The 23,833-nt window shown below is 41.1% G+C and overlaps 4 protein-coding genes across 7 annotated transcripts; all 4 read right to left on the bottom strand.

Moving 5' to 3' along the window:
* Positions 1-373: 373 nt before the first annotated feature.
* Positions 374-3,818, bottom strand: igf3 (insulin-like growth factor 3). Its single transcript, XM_062460188.1, has 4 exons — positions 3,731-3,818; positions 2,385-2,532; positions 1,357-1,511; positions 374-1,072 (listed from the first exon to the last, which is right to left on the bottom strand). Exons 1-4 carry the CDS (start codon positions 3,803-3,805, stop codon positions 890-892), a joined length of 561 nt encoding a protein of 186 aa, XP_062316172.1. The 5' UTR covers positions 3,806-3,818; the 3' UTR covers positions 374-889.
* Positions 3,819-5,852: 2,034 nt separating this feature from the next.
* LOC134019344 (uncharacterized) lies at positions 5,853-9,108 on the bottom strand. The gene is made up of 4 exons (XM_062460163.1): positions 8,854-9,108; positions 7,832-8,443; positions 7,425-7,607; positions 5,853-7,190 (listed from the first exon to the last, which is right to left on the bottom strand). The coding sequence occupies exons 1-4, from the start codon at positions 9,091-9,093 to the stop codon at positions 6,543-6,545; spliced, it is 1,683 nt and encodes a 560-aa protein (XP_062316147.1). The 5' UTR covers positions 9,094-9,108; the 3' UTR covers positions 5,853-6,542.
* A 208-nt stretch (positions 9,109-9,316) lies between these two features.
* On the bottom strand, positions 9,317-16,980 carry lrif1 (ligand dependent nuclear receptor interacting factor 1). 3 transcript variants are annotated; one of them, XM_062460160.1, is made up of 4 exons: positions 16,893-16,980; positions 10,453-13,078; positions 10,156-10,353; positions 9,317-10,069 (listed from the first exon to the last, which is right to left on the bottom strand). In XM_062460160.1, the coding sequence occupies exons 1-4, from the start codon at positions 16,907-16,909 to the stop codon at positions 9,674-9,676; spliced, it is 3,237 nt and encodes a 1,078-aa protein (XP_062316144.1). In that variant the 5' UTR covers positions 16,910-16,980; the 3' UTR covers positions 9,317-9,673. The 3 variants fall into 3 exon arrangements, with proteins under 3 accessions (XP_062316144.1, XP_062316143.1, XP_062316145.1); XM_062460159.1 differs by having other exon boundaries at positions 16,412-16,925; XM_062460161.1 differs by having other exon boundaries at positions 16,543-16,924.
* A 1,021-nt stretch (positions 16,981-18,001) lies between these two features.
* Positions 18,002-21,735, bottom strand: renbp (renin binding protein). Of its 2 annotated transcripts, none has more exons than XM_062460179.1 (11): positions 21,549-21,735; positions 21,256-21,363; positions 21,011-21,086; positions 20,823-20,898; positions 20,250-20,344; positions 19,722-19,949; positions 19,539-19,620; positions 19,254-19,429; positions 18,728-18,859; positions 18,475-18,562; positions 18,002-18,393 (listed from the first exon to the last, which is right to left on the bottom strand). In XM_062460179.1, exons 2-11 carry the CDS (start codon positions 21,351-21,353, stop codon positions 18,320-18,322), a joined length of 1,125 nt encoding a protein of 374 aa, XP_062316163.1. In that variant the 5' UTR covers positions 21,354-21,363; positions 21,549-21,735; the 3' UTR covers positions 18,002-18,319. The 2 variants fall into 2 exon arrangements, with proteins under 2 accessions (XP_062316163.1, XP_062316162.1); XM_062460178.1 differs by having other exon boundaries at positions 20,166-20,344; positions 21,549-21,731.
* Positions 21,736-23,833: the final 2,098 nt, after the last annotated feature.

Consider the following 23,833-nt stretch of genomic DNA (forward strand, 5'->3'; position numbering starts at 1 on the left):
TCAGCAAAAAGCTTAAAGAGTCGCTCATTTGTTACAGTTCCATTACATTTACTGACTGGGCAGCAAAGAGGTAAATTTGTGTCGTTCTGCTCCGCTTTCTCACTGTCTCTCTCTCCCTATCACTCTTTCACTCTCTCTTTCTCTCTACCTCACTCTCTTCCACTCTCTCTCTGAGCTGTGCTGTAACAATAGATAGGGGGACGTGAGAAGATTGCCGGCCTTCGCAAAAATAATAGGCAAGGGCAATGGGAAGTGAAGAATAACAATTGTCACCTGCTTTATTGACACAATAGAGAGGATTATTACTGTATGTCTGAAATGAAAGACAAAAGAGAATAAGGTTTCATTGCATTAAATATTGTATTTCATAATATTGTACTTGTCAAGGTTTCACGTGATACATCAAAATAATGGAACACAGAATTCTCATGTCGCCAGCTTGTAGCCACAAACACATTGCACTAGACGCTCATCGAACATACAATTTTAAAAGCAAATATAAAAAGTAATAAATATTTTGTTCTCACACATGCTTCTTTCGGCAAGATACCTTAAGTGTAGTAATTTGAAAACAGATGGTGAAGTTATATATCTACACTGGCATGCATACCTCAAACTTACTTAAGCAAGAAGGTAACCTCCCTATTAGGTACACAACAGTAGTATATAATGTAAAAAACGATGCAATAGACAAGATGTGCAGATACTCAAGTCTCTTACAGCTAGTCTCCCTACTTGGTAGAGATAAAGTACATGGGGTGAAGTTTGGCCCTGTCACGGTTTAAATGACAGATATCAACATTTCAACTTCAGCTTGAATATGGTAGTTAGACACAAACGCTTTCTTTTATTTCTCCCAGTTCATGATGACTGTCCTTAAATAGGATTCCTAGAGTGTCGGGGAGCTGGTGGTGGGATGTTCTCTGTGTCTGCCAGCAGGCTTTGAACTTCTGTGCCGTCTCTCGTGCGGGTTGTTATTTTCGACTCTTTCGTGCGTTTGTCCGTGTGGCCCTTTGGCCGTTTCCAGGTGTTTCACTAACCTCCTGTGAAATACGGTGTGAAACTGCTGCTCCTGCCAATAGCAAGACAAAGGTGTTAGTCAGCAGGTCAGAGTATACATAGTAACTCGTTCACTTTGTGAGTCTGCTCTACATCAACCATATCTATCATTGATGAACGCCTACTTGGAAGAGAAACATTTGATAAACTCGAAGACCCTCAATAACAGATGTAGTGTAGATGCTTAATGAGGTATTCAGGTGATAACAAGTCGTGTTTTCTGTTGGTCATTTACGTTTATTTCAGCAAAGCTAAACTGGCCCGGTAACCTTGCTGTTGCCGCTGTTGATCACCCACCGTGACTTGCTGGGGCGAGGGAGCGACGTAGCGACGGCTCCTGGGCTTGGCGCAGTACGTCTCCATGTAGTTCAAACTGCAGCCCTTCAGGCAGCACTGGTCCACGATGCGATGCTCCCGTAGCCGGTAACGACTCCGAAACCCGGCGGGCTTACCTGGGGAAAACAGAGGACAGGATACAGGACTTCAAACAGAGCCCGCTCCATAACTGTGTACTGTACCCTCCCCTGGGTGGGACTAAAACCAAACGCAGTATAATACTAGCTACACTTTAATTATTTATAATACTTTGATGTCGCTTATTAAATACTTTGAATGTCATCATCCAGGGAGATTGTCGTGTGAAGCCCAGTCATCACAGCTAATTCACCTATGCCAGTAAGATGCAGTAGAAAGGGAAATCAGGACTTCGATCAGAGAAATCTCATAGGATAAGGAATTAGGAAGTGCTTCAATTATTTCATGAATGAGACCTCAGATCAGATGTGGAGCATGAACAATAATATATATATATATACATATACAAGATGCTGCCATATATATTTATGGTAGCATCTTGGTTTAGCAGGATAAGTACCCACCTCCCCCTTTTATAGTCACTGTTGATCACCAATTTTGAAAAGTTACTGCGTGGATAAGAATTGTAATAACAATGGCTATCATTCTCATGGTGGCAAAGTGTTCTTGTAAGCACAGTGGCTTGTCATTGGATGGGACAGCACACGATATCAGGTCCTGCAAGTGTCCTTGGTGGACCCGGGAAAGAGGGGATGGGGTGAAAGGTCCCATGGGTAGCAAGAATTTGTTTTATGGTAAATTGAAATAGCTCTGTTTTAAAATAAAATGAGATGAAATTAAAACAGAGTTCGACGGGGTCAGATAGAGTGCCGTAGACGCCACGAGGAACTACCGTGAAAAGACAAATTGGGTCTCTTCTTTTCTATATCTATTCTATCTATTCTGAACTAATGAAAAGAAACAGGGTCAGACGACCTCCCAAAGAGATCTCAGCAACAAGGGTCTCTCACCGATATGGAAGCCTCTGTCTCCACACACAAACAGCAGATCAGACATTAGTTCAGTCCCGCAGCGAGGGTTATCAGACTTGGTGGGGGTCGGCAGAGACGCCAGGCAAAGGACCGAGTACAGCAAACAGACACTCCGACAACAAGACACCTGCAGACAGGGAGAAACACTGATTTAGTCCGTTTTACAGAAGTAGATCAATTACATATCATCACTCATATGACCCTGTATTACACCTCCGTACCTGACAATAGTCAGTTTCAATCGTGATAAACATGGCTTCTATAATCTTTTCAATCCACAAATTGTGATTTCAGTTCTTAACATATAGATCAAGCTGGTGACGATGCTTGTTCATGAAGAGGATCAAACGGTTGATGGAGATAAGCTGAGGAGATTGAGAGTCCGCCCAGCTGTACAAGAAGATCCCACTGCTGCATGAAGTCAGCCTTGATGCTTGTTTTTGTACTTCAAGTTACAAAATATACAGTAGATTTATGAGTCTTAGACAACATAATGTATGATAGCAGCTTTGGGTACGAACTCACGCTGTCACTCTCACGCTGGGCGGTTTGTTATCAGATGAACTTGAAGGACAGTTACAGGATCTCTAGTGGGGCCAACTGGCCCATCACTGTTTTACACTGCATGCTCTCACGCTACCGGATATCTCACTCTGTGTGACATGCAAAGCTGAATTGGTGGTACATTCGATAAAACAAGCCTTGAGGTCACATCCAGATGTTATCCTTGGCATCCACTGAACCCCAACTAACCCTGCTTTCACTATTCTCTCTAAGTGAATGGATGTAGGTTTAATCAAATATTTTTATCTTTGATTGTTAGAATGTTATATATCAGACCTGGGTCAGTTCATATGGGCAAATACTGCCTGGGACCTATGGGGCAAAAGTCAACTGTCATTTAAATGACTTTAAAATACTCTACGGCCTCAAGCATTGAGGGGCAACTCTTGTGTATCTAGGATTCAATTTGATGGGGATCTATTTTCAAGAGTCTATGCCTTAGATAAATGTCAAGCTGCATACCTCTGGAGTAAAACTAGGTGCATGTGTGGCTTGCAATGCAGAGGATAAAACCAGCCTGAAGATACACCCCAGTCTACCAAGTACCATAACAAAAACATTATCCAGGCTCAGTCATCCTATGCCCTGGGAAGCATCAACCATAACTCTACAGCTCTGCAAGTAAAGAATGACCATATCTAAATACCTTACTCCCATTAATACAACAAAACAAGCTCAGATAGCTTTTGCAGATGTAGCTGAATTAGTGAGAGCTTCCTCCACTGAGCCCACCCCCAACCCCGTCAGCATCCAGAACATACCTTCAGCGCCCTCTCTCTTGCGGGCGCCCAGTGTGGTGACCGTTCCGAGCACCTCCTTTCTGCCTTCCCGCTCATTTCTCTTGTCCTTCCTTCCACAGGAGTAGCATCTCCAAGGCCTCCGAGCGGTGGTTTTATACCCGGCCGGGGGCAGGGGGAGGACCTGGAAGACGATCGAGCCTCCCACCCTCCCTACTCCCTCCTCCACCCCCCTCAACCCCGAGCCGGACAGAAGATTCACTTCTGTATCTTCACCACCTTACGTCCTGTATCGGCTGCTGTTTTGAAGTTGTCCTGCAGTGCTTAACAATCTCATTTAGGATTATGTGACACTAAAAATATATTTTGTTGAGTAGTGAAGTTATATGTTGGTTTAATAGTTTAGTGTGAGCTCTGTCTTGTTCGTAACCAAGTAACACACCCTCTAGTAAAATATAGGATAGAGCAGCCATTCCAGACCTTTTCCACTTTGCGGGCCACTTGTATAGCTCAAACTTGCATGGGTGGCCACCCAACACAACAGTTCACTTAGTTCGCTTTTATCACACGTTTAACAACACCACAGTTCGTTTTCACGGCAAAATGTATTTTATCAATCAGAGTGTCCATCAGCCCTAAGTAATCACAAAGAGTGTAGAGGTAACCTGCATAACTACCACGGCGAGGACAGGTGTAGAACTTCCGTTTTTTTTTTTTACTGCTTGCTACCGGAAGTTGTTAACTTGGATTATGCAATATGCGGAAGTGATGCATGCATAGTGGATTGAAGTGGGCGTATGCAAGTTAAAGCGGAAATGTGAGTTGGTCTTCAATGCGCCATGCGTAACTATTGGTGTTTCGGTCATGATGAGTGTCAAAATGTCATTAAAAAATGAGTAAGAATTGTAATAATCATTTACCAACAGTATATATAAATAGTGCATTTTTTCATTGGTTTGGCGGCCCACCTGTATTAACCTAGCGGCCCACTAGTGGGTTGCGGCCCACAGTTTGGGAATTGCTGCCATAGAGTATGGTTTTAACCCTTGTGCTGCCTTCGGGTCACATGACCCAAAGGTTCATAACGAACCATCGTTGTGTTTACCCAATACAAAAACAAATACAACTTTTTTTCTTTTAACCTTCGCAATGTTGGGGGTCTGAGACAGCCCAACGGTTAAAAGAAAATGCTTCACTTTGTTTTTGTAAGCGGTAAAGTTGTCGCAATACGACGGTGGTTCACAATGACTGATGAGTCAGAATGACCCGAAGATAACACAAGGGTTAAATAGACGCTATCTTGGATGACGCTTCCCTTAACTGAATAGTATTAGGGGTCATTTAGGAAATAATTCAGACTGCCCTTACACAAACACATGTTCTTTGAAAGATTGAAACAATAATTTTAAAAAAACTTTTAAAAAGTTGAAACAATATTTTCAAACAAAGTTTTTGTAAAAAAAAAGTTTTGAAAGGTTGAAATCTTTTCTTTTTTTCAAAATTACTATGTTCTCCTTTCCCCTTTCCTCCTCTCTGAGTAGAGATGCACAAACGCAGGTGACACCTGCATCTGTGCAAGCATTTTGTATGTATATGTACATTTTCAGTAGTATGAACGCGTGTGAGAATTTCACGTCAATGTGAATGCATTTCATGTGTCAATGCGAGCATTTCAGATATGTGGATGTGAGTTTTCAGTAGTATGAATGTGTGTGCACGTTTCATATGTGAATGTGTTTCATATGTGTTTGTGTGAGGACAGTCTGAAGTATTTCCTAAACATCCCCTCATAGAATAGAGCACAGATAACTCTGCAGAAATATGACTAGCCTTAGAAATGGCCAAAGAGATGTGCATTTTTTACCTGAATTGGCAAGTGACCACTAAACTGTTCTACCGCTCATGTTGCACATAACACACGATGGATCCAGTATTTGATTCCTTGGCTTTGACCAAATGAACAGACTAGTGGGAGGAGTCAACATCAGCTCTCCTTCTATGTCTTTGGAGAAGGCAAGACAAAACAGGAATCAAGCTTGAGATTTACTCAGTGACACTTTGCCATCGTCATCACAGCTGCACTATATCCAGGAGGAAGCAATAACAGATTAGAGTTGATTGTGGAGATATGGCCACAGCAAGGAAACGCACAACTTGTTAGTGATAAACAAGAACAAAACATTGCCTTTGTACAGACATTGGTTCCTTTATTGAACAAGGTCGGTCGCATTAGAAATACACAAAGAAAAATATAAACAAAACTATTTCAGAGCGAACATCAGACTTGGAACTTTAGTGAATCAATTATCGGTGATGGAACGTTTCAATATTTTACAATGCATTCAATGTTAGGTGAATAACTCAAAACTGAAATGTTCTGGATTATACTGTGGTTATTCATTATATTATATTACATTATGTTATACATCATAACTTAGATGTTGAAGTACTGTAACATTAAATTCTAACAGTGTTCGATTGAAAATGAATCTGAAAATTCAAAAGTTAAAATGTAAACTTGCGGTTAAGTGAGCCAATATGAATGTCTGTCCTTTCCCAAGATGAATAGTTATTCACTTATCTTTATCAAGAGAGGGATTTTAGGCTTCAATACTAACAATGAACCACTTTGGGATACAGAAGCATCAAATAATCTACCCATCTAAACCACCAAATACTAATATTAAACTCATGTGATGAAAACAAACTAAATTGTGCTTTTCAGATCCCCCTTTATGGGACAATCAGTTAATCTAGATTAACTGATTGTCCAGGAAACACCGGTCTACCAGGTGTACTGTGAAGAGTGTATTAGCGTCTCTATGACAACAAACAGTCATCTTAGAGAGCGAAGACTACAGAGGGCAGCCTCACTCTCCCTCAACTTGGCTCTGATGCGGTCGATCGCTTCCTCGCGGGCCAACTGATCAAAGTCGAATCCATAATGTTGCTCGGGGGTTGAGAAAGACGGCACTAGTGTATGTTCGACTCCCCAACTTTGACCACCATCTCCCACAGTCCCATCCTTAGTATCGTCCATCTCTAAGTGCATGCCGCTGTCGTCGCTAGCGGATTCCCTTTGGACGTTTGGGCTGTCACTCGAAGCTTCAGCGGTGTCAGAAGTTGCGTCTTCCCCTTTGATGACGACCGTGTTGAAATCTGTAACAGCTGCCTCCGTTCCACTTCTAGCTTCAATCTCCTCCTCGCCTTTTAAGTCCCATTCATTTTCTGTTCCATCTTCCTCCTCCTCCTCCTCATGATTTTTAGGAGTAGAACACTTAATACCAGTGCAACCACCAACCTCCTTAATCTCTTTGTTAAAAAGAGGGTTAGTGCAGAATATTTTAGAGAGAGATTGTTCATCCCCCTGGTTCATAGGGTCATCTTTCAACACACTCAGGACCTCCACTTCCTGTTTCAGATCTGTGTTGAGTGTCTTCTTTGATGACCCGTTACTATTTGATGCATCTTGTTCATTTGCATTCTGGGGTAGAGACACATTACAGACATGCCTTCAAATCATGAACTGAGATTAAACGATTACATACACTACTTCACAATTACAGGGTGGGATGAAGCGACTTGATTATATGCAAACATCAGGACATGAACTGCGTACAATAATCATCTATAAATGATGTCACAGTGGAAAAAAACTTTGACCAAATCCTAACAAATTAAATTAAATAGGTTCGAATTGGTAAACTGGTTGACTTACATGGTGTGTGTAGAGGGCCTCTTCCTTAGGCTGCGGCTGTGATGTGGACTGCAGTACCGTCGGGTCCTGGGAGGGGAGTCTGGACAAAGTCACCTGGATGAAGCGCTTCACGCCGAACCTCTGAAGAAATGCCCTCTCTCTCTGGGTATCATCACAAGTAGTGTCAGGAGGCACAGGATGACACTAGCGACAAGGAAACATGACAAACAACAAACTGCCTTTTCAGAGACTGCATTTGAAACTTTGCATCTCCATAATGTGGAAAGTTGCACATTTGGTGTCGTTTTTATGAGGTATATGCTATGCAAGTTTACCATATCATGCACACAAGTACTGTTTTCTAAGTATATGCGATGAAAACTAAGACAGGGATTTGAGCAGATATGGTAAGGAGTCAGGGCCTTTACCATTTGTTTTGCTGAAACAGCAGACGATTCAAGAACCAATTTTCTCTGTGGCTTAAACGGCAAAGCAGGTGATGTCACAAAGTTCCCCCTTGGGCGTCTGATTAGATCAGGTTTCTTGAGTGATAGAAAGATCCTCCTGTGGTGGATAATGATGGCATCTTTGGGGCATTTAGTGGCAGTGCCGTGGGGGAGAGGACTAGTCTGGGCAGGGATCCGCCGCTTCTCGTTTCCACTGACTTGCAAAAACTCTCCCAGGACCCTTAAGGCCACACAGTTGGAGGAGACGAAGGCCATGTGGTAAGGACCAGAGATCGTCTTCAGCTCCTGGGTCACCACCGAGGCCATGTTGGTCTTGGCCATGTCAGATGTGTCGAGCTTGTTCAGTGAACGTACTCGCTCTCTGATGACCACTGGAGAGATCCATATACAGACAGAAGCATTGGAGCTTCTACGGCCGCAGCGAGAACGTTGCACACCCATCCGTTGCAGGACGGAGACTCGGAGGGACCCAATAGGGACGGTCATTACCTCTGCCTCTCTGGGAATGTATATCTCAAAGTTATCCAGGGTATGAATGCCCCGCATCTTGTCCACTTTAAGTCTGACTGTAAGCTGAAGAAAAGCGTAGACAAACCGCGTTAGCAACACAATAGTAAATATTGATAGCATTCGTTATACCTTTCCGCAATAACCTACCAAAAGCTAGCATGCTTTTTATTTATGTATTTAAAATCGTTGTCTTGCAGCATGCTAACTAACTTAATGCTTCCTCTTCTAGGAAACAACGGCCATGCAAATACCCGGCTAGCTAATTGGTCAACTCCGGCTAGCAAGCAACTTGACGTTTAACAGCTATCTTAATAGTTGGTAATGCATAGATTAAAGAACACGAGTCAGATAATTTTACATAAAAGGAACGTGCTTTCTTAATATGCAGTTTATCGTTATGGTTAGGAAGATAATGCCTAACTAGCATATACCCGAGTTGTCTCGAGCTGCTTCCTGAACGCCGTGGTACGTACCTGAATGCACTTCAGAGTGCAAGGGTGAACGCTTTCTGAAGTTAGCCAAAAATAACGTCTTCGAGGGTCTTGATGAAAGACCCAAAACACAGCTGCTGCTGGTGGTGGGACGACGACTGTGTGATGATACACTATGGCCACGCGGAGGGCTGTTTTCGTAAGGAAAATCTTTAGCTCTAGCGATATCAAACTACAAGCCCCAGAGAAAGGCAACATGCCTTTGTTACCGGCTGAATCCATGATTGTAGTTCTTTAGACATCCGACTATAAACGAAAATATATACTTTTTGAATGGGTAACGTTATGAAAACAAAACATTATGAAACAATAATGTAATACACTACTGTACACTACATATCATCCGTATTGCAAACTACTTAATAAAGAATAATAAGAATAAAGAATATGTTAAGTGTAGAGGCCAGGTTGAGGAAAAAAAGAAAAAAGGATTTCAACTAGCCAGTCAATTTACTGGTTTATTAGCCATGTAAATAATGATAATATAAATAATTCCCATCATATATAAACATCATAAAAGGTGTCAATATTCAGTGTTCATGGGTTGTACTACCATACCAACTACAAATGAACAAATGAAAATAATATAAAACAGGAGCAAACTGTTTAAATGAACAGTTTAAATCGAACCTAAAAATATATGCTACAATCCAGTGTGGAAAAAGTCAAGCGGAGTAACAGTCGTGAAATAACAGACAACTGCAATCTAGTGTCTAATAAAAATGAGGTACATCTAAAACTGTTATAAATGACTGTACATAAATATATGAAATATTGACACAAATCAAAGCACTTGGAGAACTCAGTCGATGTTCTTTCTCAACATCTCGAGAGCAGCCTCTTTTTCCCTCAGAAGCTCTTTCAAGCGTCGGATTTTCTCATGACGCTTGATTTCATCAGGGTCCATGGGTGTTGTAGAGTAGAGGTCGACGGCAGAGATCTCTCTAGACGAACTTTGGCACGTCTCCCTCACGGTCGAGAGACACTGAGGCTCCACAGATGCCATGGCGATGTCTTCACATGGAGATTTTTGTTCTGAACCTTCTGATACATTGACAACACATGCATTAGGTATAGGACTTGAACTTATTAGAGCCTCTTTAGTATTGTCTGAATCAGGAGATGCTATTTGAGCATTTTCAGTTTTTTGCATTTTGCTATCCTTTGGGCATTCGTCACTGCTCTCTTGAGGACACCCCTGGTGACAGAAAAAAGTAAATCGTAGCATTAAATGTCCGATTTGTTTTTTAATGAACTGGTGAAAAGGAGAACAAAACTAGTCACCTGTGTTTTGTCATGTTTCCTCTTGTTTAAGTTAATCTGCGAACCTTGAATCAATTTACGGATACCCTCCAATGCACTTTTTGATATGGGTCCAATCTGAGGAAGCACTTTTGGAGGAATCTCAGGTTGTACATCGTCAATCCTTTTTAAGATAATTTTAACATCGGATGTAATCCCAAACATCCGTTTAAGACCGCTCTGAAAAAGGGACACAAATTCATAAAATCTTGCTGAATATGTGAATGGGCAACCAGAATGCAACTAGCTAGTGCAATCTAGGTAGATGGTTTCCCCTACCTGATTTTGATTGGTATCCTTTTCTGCTTGTATAGAAGCATTGCTGTTTGCGCTATCCATGTCTTTGGAGGTTACATCTGGCTGCTCATTCATTGTTTTTTGTTGATCGCTTGGAACAGTCATGTTCTCTGCCATTTCAAGGGTGATGTCAACATCCTGTGATGTCACTGTTTCCTTGACAGATGGATCAGCCAAAACCTTTACTGCCTGGTCAGTAATGGAGGCGACAGCCGGCTGCTTATTTCTTGCTTCTTGTTGATCACTTAGAACAGCCCTGTTCTCTGCCATTTCAGGGGTGATGTCAACATCCTGTGATGTCACGGTTACCTTGACAGATGGATCAGCCAAAACCTTTACTGCCTGGTCAGTAATGGAGGCGACAGCCGGCTGCTTATTTCTTGCTTTTTGTTGATCACTTAGAACAGCCCTGTTCTCTGCCATTTCAGGGGTGATGTCAACATCCTGTGATGTCACTGTTACCTTGACAGATGGATCAGCCAAAACCTTTACTGCCTGGTCAGTAATGGAGGTGACAGATGGCTGCTTATTCCTTGCTTGTTGTTGATCACTTGGAACAGCCCTGTTCTCTTCCATTTCAGGGGTAATGTCAACATCCTGTGATGTCACGGTTTCCTTGACAGATGGATCAGCCAAAAGCTTTACTGCCTGGTCAGTAATGGAGGTGATGGCTGGCTGCTCATTCCTTGCTTCTTGATGATCACTTGGAACAGCCCTGTTCTTTTCCATTTCAGGGGTGATGTCAACGTCCTGTAATGTCACTGTTTCCTTTACAGATGGATCAGCCAAAACCTTTACTGCCTGGTCAGTAATGGAGGTGATGGCTGGCTGCTCATTCCTTGCTTCTTGTTGATCACTTGGAACAGCTCTGTTCTCTGCTATTTTAGGGGTGATGTCAACATGCTGTGAAGTCACTGTTTCCTTGACAGATGGATCAGCCAAAACCTTTACTGCCTGGTCAGTTGCCAAGGAATCCTTCACTTCCATGCTAGACAAAGTACCCCGACAGGTGTTCATTCTCTGACCAACGATATTGTCAAGACTGGTGTTCAACTCTTGGTCAGTTGCATGAACTGTAGAGATTGGCACATCTTGGGTCATGTCAATGTCTGTACAACTTCCTTCTGACCAGACATTAACACTGCTCTGAGTATCAATCACATTCTGTTCACCCACAGTATTTTGACTCGTGACAGATTCCAGCCCAGCCTTTAACTTATTCCCCGGGTCTCTTTTCATTTGGTGTAATCTGAATCTAAAGACGGGTTTGGGCGGGATGTATGAGACAAATATTACATTGGAGTCTTCATCCTCATGTGTCACTGGCCGACTTTTGTCTGTCTCAGTTAGTTTAGCAGTTGGTTCTGCCTGGAGGGTCGGGTCATCCTGAGAGTCATCATCACACAGGTCAATAACCTCATCTGGTCCATCTGGGATAACAATGGAGTTGGAATGCGATTTGTTTTTATCTGACGCTTGAGATTCAATGGAAGGGTTTAATAGCAGGGATGGTAAGAAACTTCTACCCTGACTGCTTCTGCCTCTACCTATTGCTTTTTCAGAAAGGCTTCCAATGGCCCCCAATGGTTTCGCCATCAGCTTACAAAGTTCAGGGGTTTTCTTGGCCACAAAATACACCTTCCCATTACACATCACCAAGGCATTGTCTCTCACTTCACCTGCTTTTGCCTGAGTTTTCAGAGTCAATGGATTTTCTGCTGTAACTTCTTGTACCTTGCTGGTTTTTTCCCTTTCTGCCACAGTCTTCAGGATTTCAGAGGCCATAACGGAGGGATTTACAGGAACAAGGCAGGGAGCAGGTGAGCCATCCTGCTCTTCAATTATCCACCTGATAGGAGTAACTGGCTTTGAGCCGTCCTTGGCAACAGTCCTTGGCAACCGTTTTGAGGGCATTGATGAGGATACAGAGGGTGTCTGTTCAGAAGTCTTCTGTGGAGTACTGGGGGAGGAAGCTACAGTTTGACAGGGCTGCAAACTACCTTGGTTCATGGTTGTCACAGGCGAGACATAGAGAACTGTGGGAGAATTCGCTGCCGAGGTAAAAAGCTGCTTCTTAATTCCTGGAGGGAGTGCAGACATAGGTAGGGTTTTAACTTTCGCATTGGGGGGTATCTGCAGGTATTGTCCATTGGGGAGCACAGGGGATTTAACAGTTACTGGCATCTTGTTTGTATTCATGAGTGATAATGCCGTCCCACTCTTTGGTGAATGTGTCACAGGCGAAACTACCTGAGGTGCACTTGAAGGTTTCAGTGAGGCATGACTCTGTTTTAAAGAATTCTGTTGTGAAACATCTACTCTATGGCCTCTTCCTAGTCCTTGCCCTGGATTTGGAGTGCCAGGAATGTTAAATTGTTGCTTCTTCACTCCGTTATTTGAGGGTTGAATAGTTGACATATTTCTAACTATGGGTGCAGAGGCAAAGTTCATGACAACCGCTCTCTGCGGTTCAACCGTCTGCACTGCGGGAAGGCTTGTTTGCGATGGAACAAACTGTCCGTTGATCTTTTGGACAGGAATCAGCTGCATGACATTTCTTCCATCGGCTCCCACTGCAGGCATTGCTTGGTAAAACACACCTGTCCCACTGCACAAGAGATAGCAGAGCAAAATCAAATATTGATCAAACTGGCAAACATGCTGCAAATAATCCAATGATGAATAAAGTTTACCCTTAAATATTGCATATCTCAGGATTGTTTTCCATAGATTTAAAACACTCTGTCAGTATGTATAGGCCTACAGTATGCATGCATTTGATATACAATCAGTTGCAATACCAATATGTTTCATTATTTGCCAATCATTCATCATCATTTAGTAATACAAAGTTTATGTTTTGTTAACCAAGTTGATGAGGAATGGAGAATACCTCTGTTGTTTCTGTGCATAGAAGCTTGATATGTTAGTCATAATATTATAAGCTTTTCTACTGTTTAGTTAGAGTTTAGTTACAAATTCCATATCCTAGAAAATCTGAAATCTGCTAATGTATAATCCTTTGTATTGTAACCATCACACAACCCTTTGGAACATCAACTAATCTCACTATACCCTGCCACAGACAATTACATTACAAATCTGTTTAATAGAACATTTATATCCATTACAATATCCATTTGGGAAATCTCAAACTTTGAAAACAACTAAAGCTAAATGGGTAACTTTTATTACTATTAATTCAAAGCCTTAGGTTAGAGTGCCCACGCCAGTTTAAAGGTTACTTAAATGTTTCATCGCCGATATTGGGCATTTTCCAAACTATCGGTATGGGCATTTATAATGGCCGATAAATGAATATTATTATTATTATTTTTTATTTTTTTCAAAGGACTTTCATATCTTAAGTTTGTATTTTTTAGGGCTGGCCCCACTCAGTCGACTAGTCGATTTTCTGGTCGATATGCTGTTGGTCGACTAAGATTTTTTTAGTCGAGCTGCCGTATGGCAGTGTGAGATCTGATTCACGCTTGTGTCATCATTGCTGAATTAACTAAATGTTCTACAGAAATTGTAGATTATATTATTTAAGACAAATAAAGCAACTCTAAAAATATATAATTTAAAAGAAAAGGTGTTACTGTTTTCCCTTTCGTTAATCTGCGCTTTGTTTTGGTATACAAACTCTGCCATAGCCTACTTTGTCAGTGTTATTAGTCAAAATGGCAAAGAAATCTGTGGTATGGCAGCATTTCATTAAAGTACATTTACATTTACAAAGTACCGGGTGACTCGAAAAACGTTGAATGCAAACTCTGCCAACAACGGTTTATTTTTCATAGTTCGACGTCGAATATGATGTAGCCTACCACCTGAAAACCGTAAGTTGGCCTAGCCCTACTTCGCTCATGCTAACGCGCTGGGTTGAAAAATGAATATGCCCATTATAAGAATCACATCCAAATCGAATGACATTATCTTCTCCGGCCAAGACAACAAAATCTTTCTCTGTTGCACCGTTCCCCACTCAGCTTCTACGTAAGTTCGCATGCTGCAAGTTTTCAGGCAGTGATAAGCGCGCTCTGATGATTTGCATGTTAAACGAACAATAGTTTTAATTTGTAGTACATTGTAAGAGATACTAAATACCATCGGCATTCGGTTACTACAGGACTGGTGATACGAGTCTTATTATTAGTAGGCTATTGCGGCTGAATCTGCAATGTCCAGCAGCCATTGAGTCAGATCGGGAAAATGTTTGTACGTTTTTTTTTTGTGAAAAAAAAAAAGCGTTTCTAATTTCAATTAGTCGATTTTTAGACGTTTTACTCGAGTCTTGGTCTACCAAAGAAAATCTTAGTCGGGGACAGCCCTAGTATTTTTACACATTTTATTTATCAGAAACTGCATTAACATTATTTTAGTGAGGAAATAATAACAGGAGTCAGATGGCTGAGCAGTTAGAGAATCGGGCTATTAATCAGAAGGTTGCTGGTTTGATTCCCGGCCATGTCAAATGATGTTGTGTCCTTGGGAAGGCACTTAACCCTACTTGCCTTGGGGAATGTCCCTGTACTTAGTCGCTCTGGATAAGAACTTCTGCTAAAAGTGACTAAATGTAAACTACAAATAACTACTGTTAGGGAAATCAGTTTGTTTTGTTATGCGTTTCTGGATTTTTAAAATATATTTTTATATCGGCCTATATCGGAATATCGGATTTTTAAATCACCAAATAATTGTATCGGTATCGGCCTTAAAAATCCTTTATCGGTCGGGCTCTAGCAGATACATTGTATGCTTCCTGCCTCATCATGAGGCACCAAAGCCTAGCTGCTAGACCCCCATACCTGTGTTTACATGGTAGGCTGCTAGACCCCCATACCTGTGTTTACATGGTAGGCTGCTAGAGCCCCATACCTGTGTTTACATGATAGGCTGCTAGAGCCCCATACCTGTGTTTACATGGTAGGCTGCTAGAGCCCCATACCTGTGTTTACATGGTAGGCTGCTAGAGCCCCATACCTGTGTTTACATGGTAGGCTGCTAGAGCCCCATACCTGTGTTTACATGGTAGGCTGCTAGAGCCCCATACCTGTGTTTACATGGTAGGCTGCTAGAGCCCCATACCTGTGTTTACATGGTAGGCTGCTAGAGCCCCATACCTGTGTTTACATGGTAGGCTGCTAGAGCCCCATACCTGTGTTTACATGATAGGCTGCTAGAGCCCCATACCTGTGTTTACATGGTAGGCTGCTAGAGCCCCATACCTGTGTTTACATGGTAGGCTGCTAGAGCCCCATACCTGTGTTTACATGGTAGGCTGCTAGAACCCCATACCTGTGTTTACATGGTAGGCTGCTAGAGCCCCATACCTGTGTTTACATGGTAGGCAGCTAGAGCCCCATACCTGTGTTTACATGGTAGGCTGCTAGAGCCCCATACCTGTGTTTACATGGTAGGCCAAACCAATGTTTTCCAACACACAGCTTACACCTGTTAGGCTAAAGCCCTGCATCTATGTTGATACAAAGTAAGCCTACTAAAAAAAAAAAGATTATCAAATGAATGTGTGAAAGTGGATCTTGCACTGCTTTGTGTGTATTTCTCTTATGCAATAGTAACAAATGTATTACATTTCTGCTGTAATGGCCTTAGTAAAAACTCTACTTCAAGAATAAAAAATAGTCTCAAACTATTTTATAATTCTTCAAGTTATTCTATCCATAGATGAATATTACATCAATCATTTGGACATTCATATTTAGATAAACAGTACCTCACACTTCTACAAATTGCCCCTCTGCAAATTCTTAATTTCGCCACACCTTGCATATCACACTCCTAAACCACTAAGGTATCAACACTGAACTTGTCTTAATGTTTCAATATAAGTGTACACTTGTAAAAATGTCCACTAAATTAGAGCTAAAGTTCTAGTTTCAGAATTCAAAATCCAGCAAGTCATTTCGATTCTTACCTGTGACCAGTACCGTGGTGTGCCATTGCAAGCCAATATTCCAAACCAGCCAAGTTAATGACGTTGAATAAACACAGGATTGTAGCCTACAGTACAGGCTACGAAAGGAAATGGTAACGGACTAATCCTACCGTTAGTCACGATAGCAAAACATGGCGTCGGGGTTCTTAAGTACGCTGCTTTTTCAACCGAAATGGCTGCCGATCAGGTTCTTTATTATAGCTGTTGCGCCATCTAGACGAATTTTTCGCCACTCCGTCTAGCAATCTAAGCTAGCAAAACAAGCTTGAAGCTATCCTGTTACGTTACAGGCTGGTAGCTTATTCAGAGGAACATTAATGTCTTCTACTTTGTATCAACGTTCACGTGCTTAATTTCGAATTCCTCGTTTGAATCAAGCCTAAACGAATCACTGTGTGTAACGTTATTTTACAGTCATAAACCATTGGCAAGTTTTGCCCCATTTAACCACATCACTTACTTTCTAGCCGTCAACATTTACCGGATATCTATGAGCTTGAACTTCCTTCTATGGTGTGTTACACTTCCGCGACGTTACATAGGCTGTGTTCAAGAGACGGCAACAAACATGGTTCTGAACAGTTCATAACACTAAGTGAAGATAGAGCAGTAGATAGTAGTACTATTCGGTTCACACCACAATTTAATGTTCAAATGTAGTAGCAGAAATATCGATAGTGAAACAAAGAAAATCCCTTAAAAACTCACTGTATCGATCAGCGGATTGTTTTATTCAATTGACAACAGTAGTCTTTTTGAACAAACACCTCCGAAAAAAACTTCCGGAATGAATTGGAGACATCTCCTGGCCGAAAACTGTAAAACGTAAGTGCTTGTTTAAAATCGGTCAAACAAAAAACAAAAGACGTCAATGATTTATAAAGGTTTATGAATGGAGAAATACACGTTGAAAATCCAATGGAGGCCTATCTACTGCAATTCCTTGATCATATGATCATATTTAGACCTATAACAAATTCATGTTTTGACTTCTTTATCCCGACTCAAGACTTTACATATGTAAACATTCAGAAATTCATGGTTCTCTTTCCTCTTTGCAATGTTGAGCCATGTTTTATGTTGTGAAATACGTTTGTGTTATGTTTTAGTTGTTAATTGGAATCAATACTGTAAATACATGTCAACAGTAGAGCCCACTATTTTAGTTAGGCTATTTGTGTGTGTTCCACATCTGCAGATGTTATGGTATTACATATATGTTAAGTTTTACACTTGAATTCGGTGTGCATATTGAACTGCAAATTATGAACGAGCAAATGTACCCCTCTGTGTTGTAATTCTCAAATTACAAAAACATCACAATCGCAGGCATCTGTATTGAAAGGACAGAGACAGGTCATTCATATATAGCAAGGCTTGAAGAAATAAAAACATAATTAAAAAACGGACATTCAAATTAGATCTCTGTAGTCAGTTGTCTATGTAATACAAGTTGTACAACCCTTTGGATGTCACTGTAGTACCCTACAAAGTTTACTTGAAAACAATGTTGAAGACAATAACATTTCTACAAGGCACTATAATAAAGACAAGTTGGGGAACAAAAGGTACGTATGGAAAGAGTTTATTTAGTAAAAAGAACAAGTACATTTGGTCCAAACACACTGCATAAAAGTTCCCATAAATGAATTATTGTCACAGATTTGTATGTATTATTAACCTTTAAATCTTTCAAGCATTATGTAATTAAAATGGTGGTAATCTTTCCTTTAAGACTCTAGAGTATAGGTGCAAATATATTTTTAAATCACAAAACGTTTTTTAGTCCTTTATGAATAAGTATCACTTAACATGATTCAACAGATTTGGTATATTGACTGGATAGGACATAAAATACAGTTCCAGTATTCACAGCAGTTGTTGACCTCAAATCTGTTCATCAAGAAGCCGGTCCAGGATTTGCTCACACATATACAGGCATCGCGGAACATGGAAGAAGCCTAAAAAAAAATATATATATATATCTGTTAAATAAAACTGTACAAGTTTAAATACACATTAATTTTACTTGAATTTCTTACCTTTGAAAGGGCCTCCTTTAAAATCCAGTGCAACTTTTCCTTCTTGTGTCAAATAACCAAACCACTCTCCATTCTCAGGATCCGAAAACTGGATAAAGTCAACAACAAAAGTAAATTAAAGTACTGATTCCATTGCATGGACTAAATCTGTCTACATGAAATCAAAGATGTCATCATACATGAAGATACATGCCCCTGTTTTATTAACTAAACGGTTCATATTGTGGATTAAGTGCCACTGCAGGTGACTTACATGGCTGAAGGTGTAGTTGTAAACCGCAGAGAATCGCTCCAACAAGGCAGAGTCTTTGGTTTGGCTGTAGGCCATCAAATATGCAATGAGTGCCTCACAGTGTGGCCACCACAGTTTCATACTCCACTCCAGCTGATCAGTGACAACAGAGAGAGATATTTGAAGAAGTAGTTAAACATATTAGAAAGCACAACAATATCAGGGTGTAGATTCACAAGTTTGTCCTGCACGTTCCTGTATTTATTGGCAAATGGCAAATAAACTTGAATTTGTGTCGTCTACGCCCTGAAAGTTGACTGTTTTCTCTAAACCTGGGAGTCAGGTGGCTGAGCGGTTAGGGAAGCGGGCTAGTAATCTGAAGGTTGCCAGTTCGATTCCCGGCCGTGCAAAATGACGTTGTGTCCTTGGGCAAGGCACTTCACCCTACTTGCCTCGGGGAGAATGTCCCTGTACTTACTGTAAGTCGCTCTGGATAAGAGCGTCTGCTAAATGACTAAATGTAAATGTAAACCTGCTGTCAGTGTACCTGTGTGGGACAATAATCATCCACATCCAGGAAGTAGAGAAGCCCCCCGTGCTCCTTATCCCAGCCGGACAGAAAAGGAACCTCCATGAACTTGTCCACAGCTGTCTGTTGTAGGGCCTGGTCCCCATGAAGCCCTCCATATTGAAACAGGAACCAGCCTGCTTCCAGGGCATGGCCTTTGTCAGAAGGTGGTAGGAGATAAGGAAATAGGAAACCTCCAAAATGTTAGAGAAAACCTGCTGTGGATAAATCACTCAAAATAAATGTAAAACTTGCTTTATTAACCTGGGTTCTGCAGTCGGCCCTGGCAACCTGGAAGTTCTTTTCCTTCCGTGGTGACGCTTTCCAAAATGGCTGTGCCACCTCTCTGTACAAACATTGTGAAAATTATGGGAAAAAATATATATTTTCGATTGAACTTTTGAATCATCCTGACCAGTATGAATGTTGACAAATTAATTCCAATACCTGGACATGCTGCAGTATCTGCTTCACGCACCAATCGCCAACCTCCCTGTACTTTTCTGCCACTTCCTGTCCCCGCTCCTCTGTGAGCTGTTGCACCAGGCACAGCAGCATCATGGGAACAGCCATGCTGTTGACAGGTGTGTCTCCAGGCAACTGAGGCCTCCCCAGGCCTGATGAATCTACCCGTACCCAATGAATCAGCTGGCTCATCATCTGCTCAGCCTCTGCCTGGCAACAAGAGAGAAAGAACAGCCAATCAGAAAAAAGAAAGCAACAATGTTAATTATTACTCCTCTATTATTAATCAACTATTAGCCGTAATTGACTTTTTAAAACAAAGTCTATCTTTTAGTATTACGTACAGTCCAGTTGTATTTATATTCAGGTAAAGGTGAGTTTGACAAGAAAAGTAAGATTTATAATGTTTTGTAATAGTCTTGTTACCTGCATGTCTTTATCCTCAGTGACCCTGCTAAGCTCGTCCATGGCCATGATGTAGAAACACTCACTGAAGATGGTCCGCTGTACCTTCACTGGCTTGCCATCCCTAGTCAGGCAGAAGGCACACTTCCAGGGGTTGCTGCTACTGGGAACTCGAGCGAAGCGCTGCAAAAACATCCCTCCTGTTAAGCAAACATTACCAAAGTTATTCATTCATTCACATTATTAACACCACCTAATTGCTAACATATCAATATTTTGGCATGTGTTTTCAAGACAAAAACAGCTATTTCTCTTAATGATAAGCTGTCAGCATGTTTTTCTTCCACATCACTTAGATGGCCTAAATGAGTCTTAATGTTTGCTAGGAAGCCAGGTGATGATAATGTGACACACTCATTAGCTAAATCACCAACTTCAAATAGAAAACAAATGTCCTTGTCTGTCCCTCGTGAAATAAAGATGGTTACTTAGTAGTCCTAAAGTTCAATGACCCTTAACCAGCAGAGAGGTAAGATGATTGCTCTGATGCCTTGATTTCTTTGTTATGTGGATTTTTACTGTCTGTGTGTCAAACATCTGCCTCAACATGTTGTCAGTGAAAAGGGTCCAATCCAGAACCCACGCATATTCAGCATTCTACACACGCACAACACAAACCAGATTTGGCAGCCTCTAGGATCTCAGGCTTGCGAAATCGTTCCATGGTCCGGTACAGGCGACAATACATCCACACCTGCAAAGAAAGAAGCTACTTCAAGAATCCACAAACTAATGCACTTTCACAGTAAGTTCTTTGAAGTATTTGACAAGAACACAGCACTTTTTGAGATGCTGGGATCACTTACTTGTCTCCCCTGCAACCAAACATACTTCAGTTCGTCATAGATCTTTCCCTCTTTCCCTAGACATGTGAAAAATCCACTGGAAAGAAAAGTTTGTCAGTAAGTAGGTTGAGAATGTGATAGTGGTGTTTGGGGGGGATTTGACAGCAATACGTTCAATATATTGCCACTAATTCCTCTCACATGCAAAAAGATGTATTATACTTTTTATAATTGTTTACGTTTTTGAAAAACGTTTAACGTCTCACCCATATTGTGTGTCATGAGAATATTTCAACCAGAAGTCCACCACTCTGTCCAACTCAGTACGTATCCGTACCCGATACTGTTCTAACTTGGTGGACATCGCTCCTTCACTGCATACAGTAAAACAGATCTCGAATTAGGACTTCGATCCTATGATATCATCATAACAATTAATTCTCCAAGCTTCAAGTCAACCAACTGTACAATGATATACTATATAATTTTTATTAACGCGTAGTTCAGACAATCTGGTCCAAAATGCACAAGAGATGAGGAAGTATGAGAATCTGCTTACCTCTGCCCGTAACGTATTTATTTATTTACTTTTTTTTCTCAAGACAGCGAACTACGACAGAACCTTTCAGGAGATAATGTAACACACTGTATGATCCGTCAAGTCTTCATGTTGTAGAACACAGCAAAATCTTCAACGAGATGATATTTGTAAGTGACTCATCATATGACCGTGAGACTGCCAATAGGAGAAGATATGCTAATCTAAGCACGTCCAGAGTCATGTGAACGCTAGACAGCTTCCGTGGAAGCGTTACAAAATAAAAGACCAGACTGTACAAGCCTGTTGTATTCATTGCAAAACCACATCAAATAGTAACATGATCCAGCAGTAACCCGTACGTCATTGCATTGAGGGAAATCACAAGCAAGATAACTATATCTTTTTTAACAATGCAGGCTGAGATTGGGGCATTGTGTTGGGCATTCTGCAAATCATCTTGTGGCTTTGAAATAAGCAAGACACACTTATTATCTCTGCTTCATGAAATTATAATTTCAAAACATTATTTTCCACATTTTTATAGCTAAACAAGTAATTTTCTCAATTTTCAAAATTTATTTTTCAATAAAACTTGAGCAAGAGAAGGTGTAAATGGCAAACCTTACGAGAAAGACCTAGAGAAACAGAGACAGAGAAAAACCAGAAATTACAACAAATACAGACAATGGCTAATACAATATCCACAGCAAAAAAAGAGAGTTCCTTCTTTTCCTGGTATTTAAAAATGCAACATACTGAACACAGACTGGGCAATAACTACATTCTGACCTACTGCTGGTTGCCTTCACACCGTGTATCAAAACATGGCAATTGCAATTAATTGCCAACGGTTAACCGTTGATCCAAACTGTAAAAGGTATTTCCATTGCTGGTTCAATTTCGGTCCATGTATAAATGTTCACGATTACAAAAAATTAACGGACCGGACTCATCTTTTAAACTTTGCCGGGTGTATGTCTTTGCACACACTGCATGTGTCTTTGACCTGCACACAAACAAATGTCACTTTCAATTTTGGTACAAGTTAAAGGAAGACGTTTAGAAGAAGTTGGGAGAGGGAAACATGCTACTTCATGTCAACACAAGTAGTAACCGACAGATTCAGTCATTTTGTTCTGAGTCCTCTGTGCTTGTATGAGAGATTGTGGCCTTTTGGAATGCTGTGTGGATCTTCCTCAGGTTCTGACGGACTCTTACAAACTCCAACAGCTGGGCTTCTTCCTGCTGCTCTTCCTCCTGTTGCTTCTCTCTCTAGGGATTTGAGGATAACTCAGCATTTGTATTCATGCCATCCCAACAGTGAAAACAACAATTCAAAAAGCGATTTATCTTAAAGGTCTGTATATTCAGGGATCGAAATGACCCACGACTCTTGGGAGGTCCCCTAAAATGTCTTCATAAAATATATATATATAATTTTTTTGCTATCTTATCTGTATCTTGTACACTTTTTGATAAAAAAAAATCACGTTTGGAATATATTTAAAAATTATTCACTCTTGTAATTCAAGCACTACTGACATGTTATGAAAATAAAACATTTTGCGGGCCCCAACACACTCCCCCTTCATTTCGAAACCTGTCTATATTGACAAACAGAGGTGGCCGATGTGGCCTGGCGTTTCTCCACGCTACCTCCAGGTGTTTCTGCTGCCGTTTGAGAAGCACATCCTCCAGGGGAGTCCTGGCCTGCTCCCCCTCCTCCTTCTGGGTCTGCTCCCTCTTCCTCCTCTCCAGGACCTGGTGCAGCTCCGGCTTGCTGCTCAGCCCCAGACCCCTGGGCCCATAGGAGGACAAGCACACAGCCAGGGTTAGACTGTGGCTTTCAGTCTCACTGTATCACAGTGTTATCTCTGGAGGTTCTTCGTTACTGACTCAGGGTCCAGGTACACAGACTAAGATAGGATAGGATCAGATAGAGGGGCAACACAAACAGATAATTTACAGTACTTTGTGGAGGACTCCAGAGACTATTTTACCATCCAGCTACATGCTAATACCATTATAATGCATATTATAATTATTACCTCAGCATTAAATAAATACACCAGCCAAATGTCATTACAACATGGAATATTGACCATATGTTTTTTTTTTTTTTTTACAAAGTGATAGTTACAAGCGTGTAGAACAACTTCCTCCAAAACTAGATTAAAAACTGTCAATATCGCTCAAAGGTCCCTGAAAGCTGTTCCAATCACTCAGTGATTGATTCAAGCTGTACAGAGTCATATAAGAAGTGCATCTGTTGCTTCGGGTCAATCATTGTCAGTGTAAATATC

The sequence above is a fragment of the Osmerus eperlanus genome, chromosome 4 (assembly GCF_963692335.1).
Source record: "Osmerus eperlanus chromosome 4, fOsmEpe2.1, whole genome shotgun sequence".
In the NCBI taxonomy this organism is placed as follows: domain Eukaryota; kingdom Metazoa; phylum Chordata; class Actinopteri; order Osmeriformes; family Osmeridae; genus Osmerus; species Osmerus eperlanus.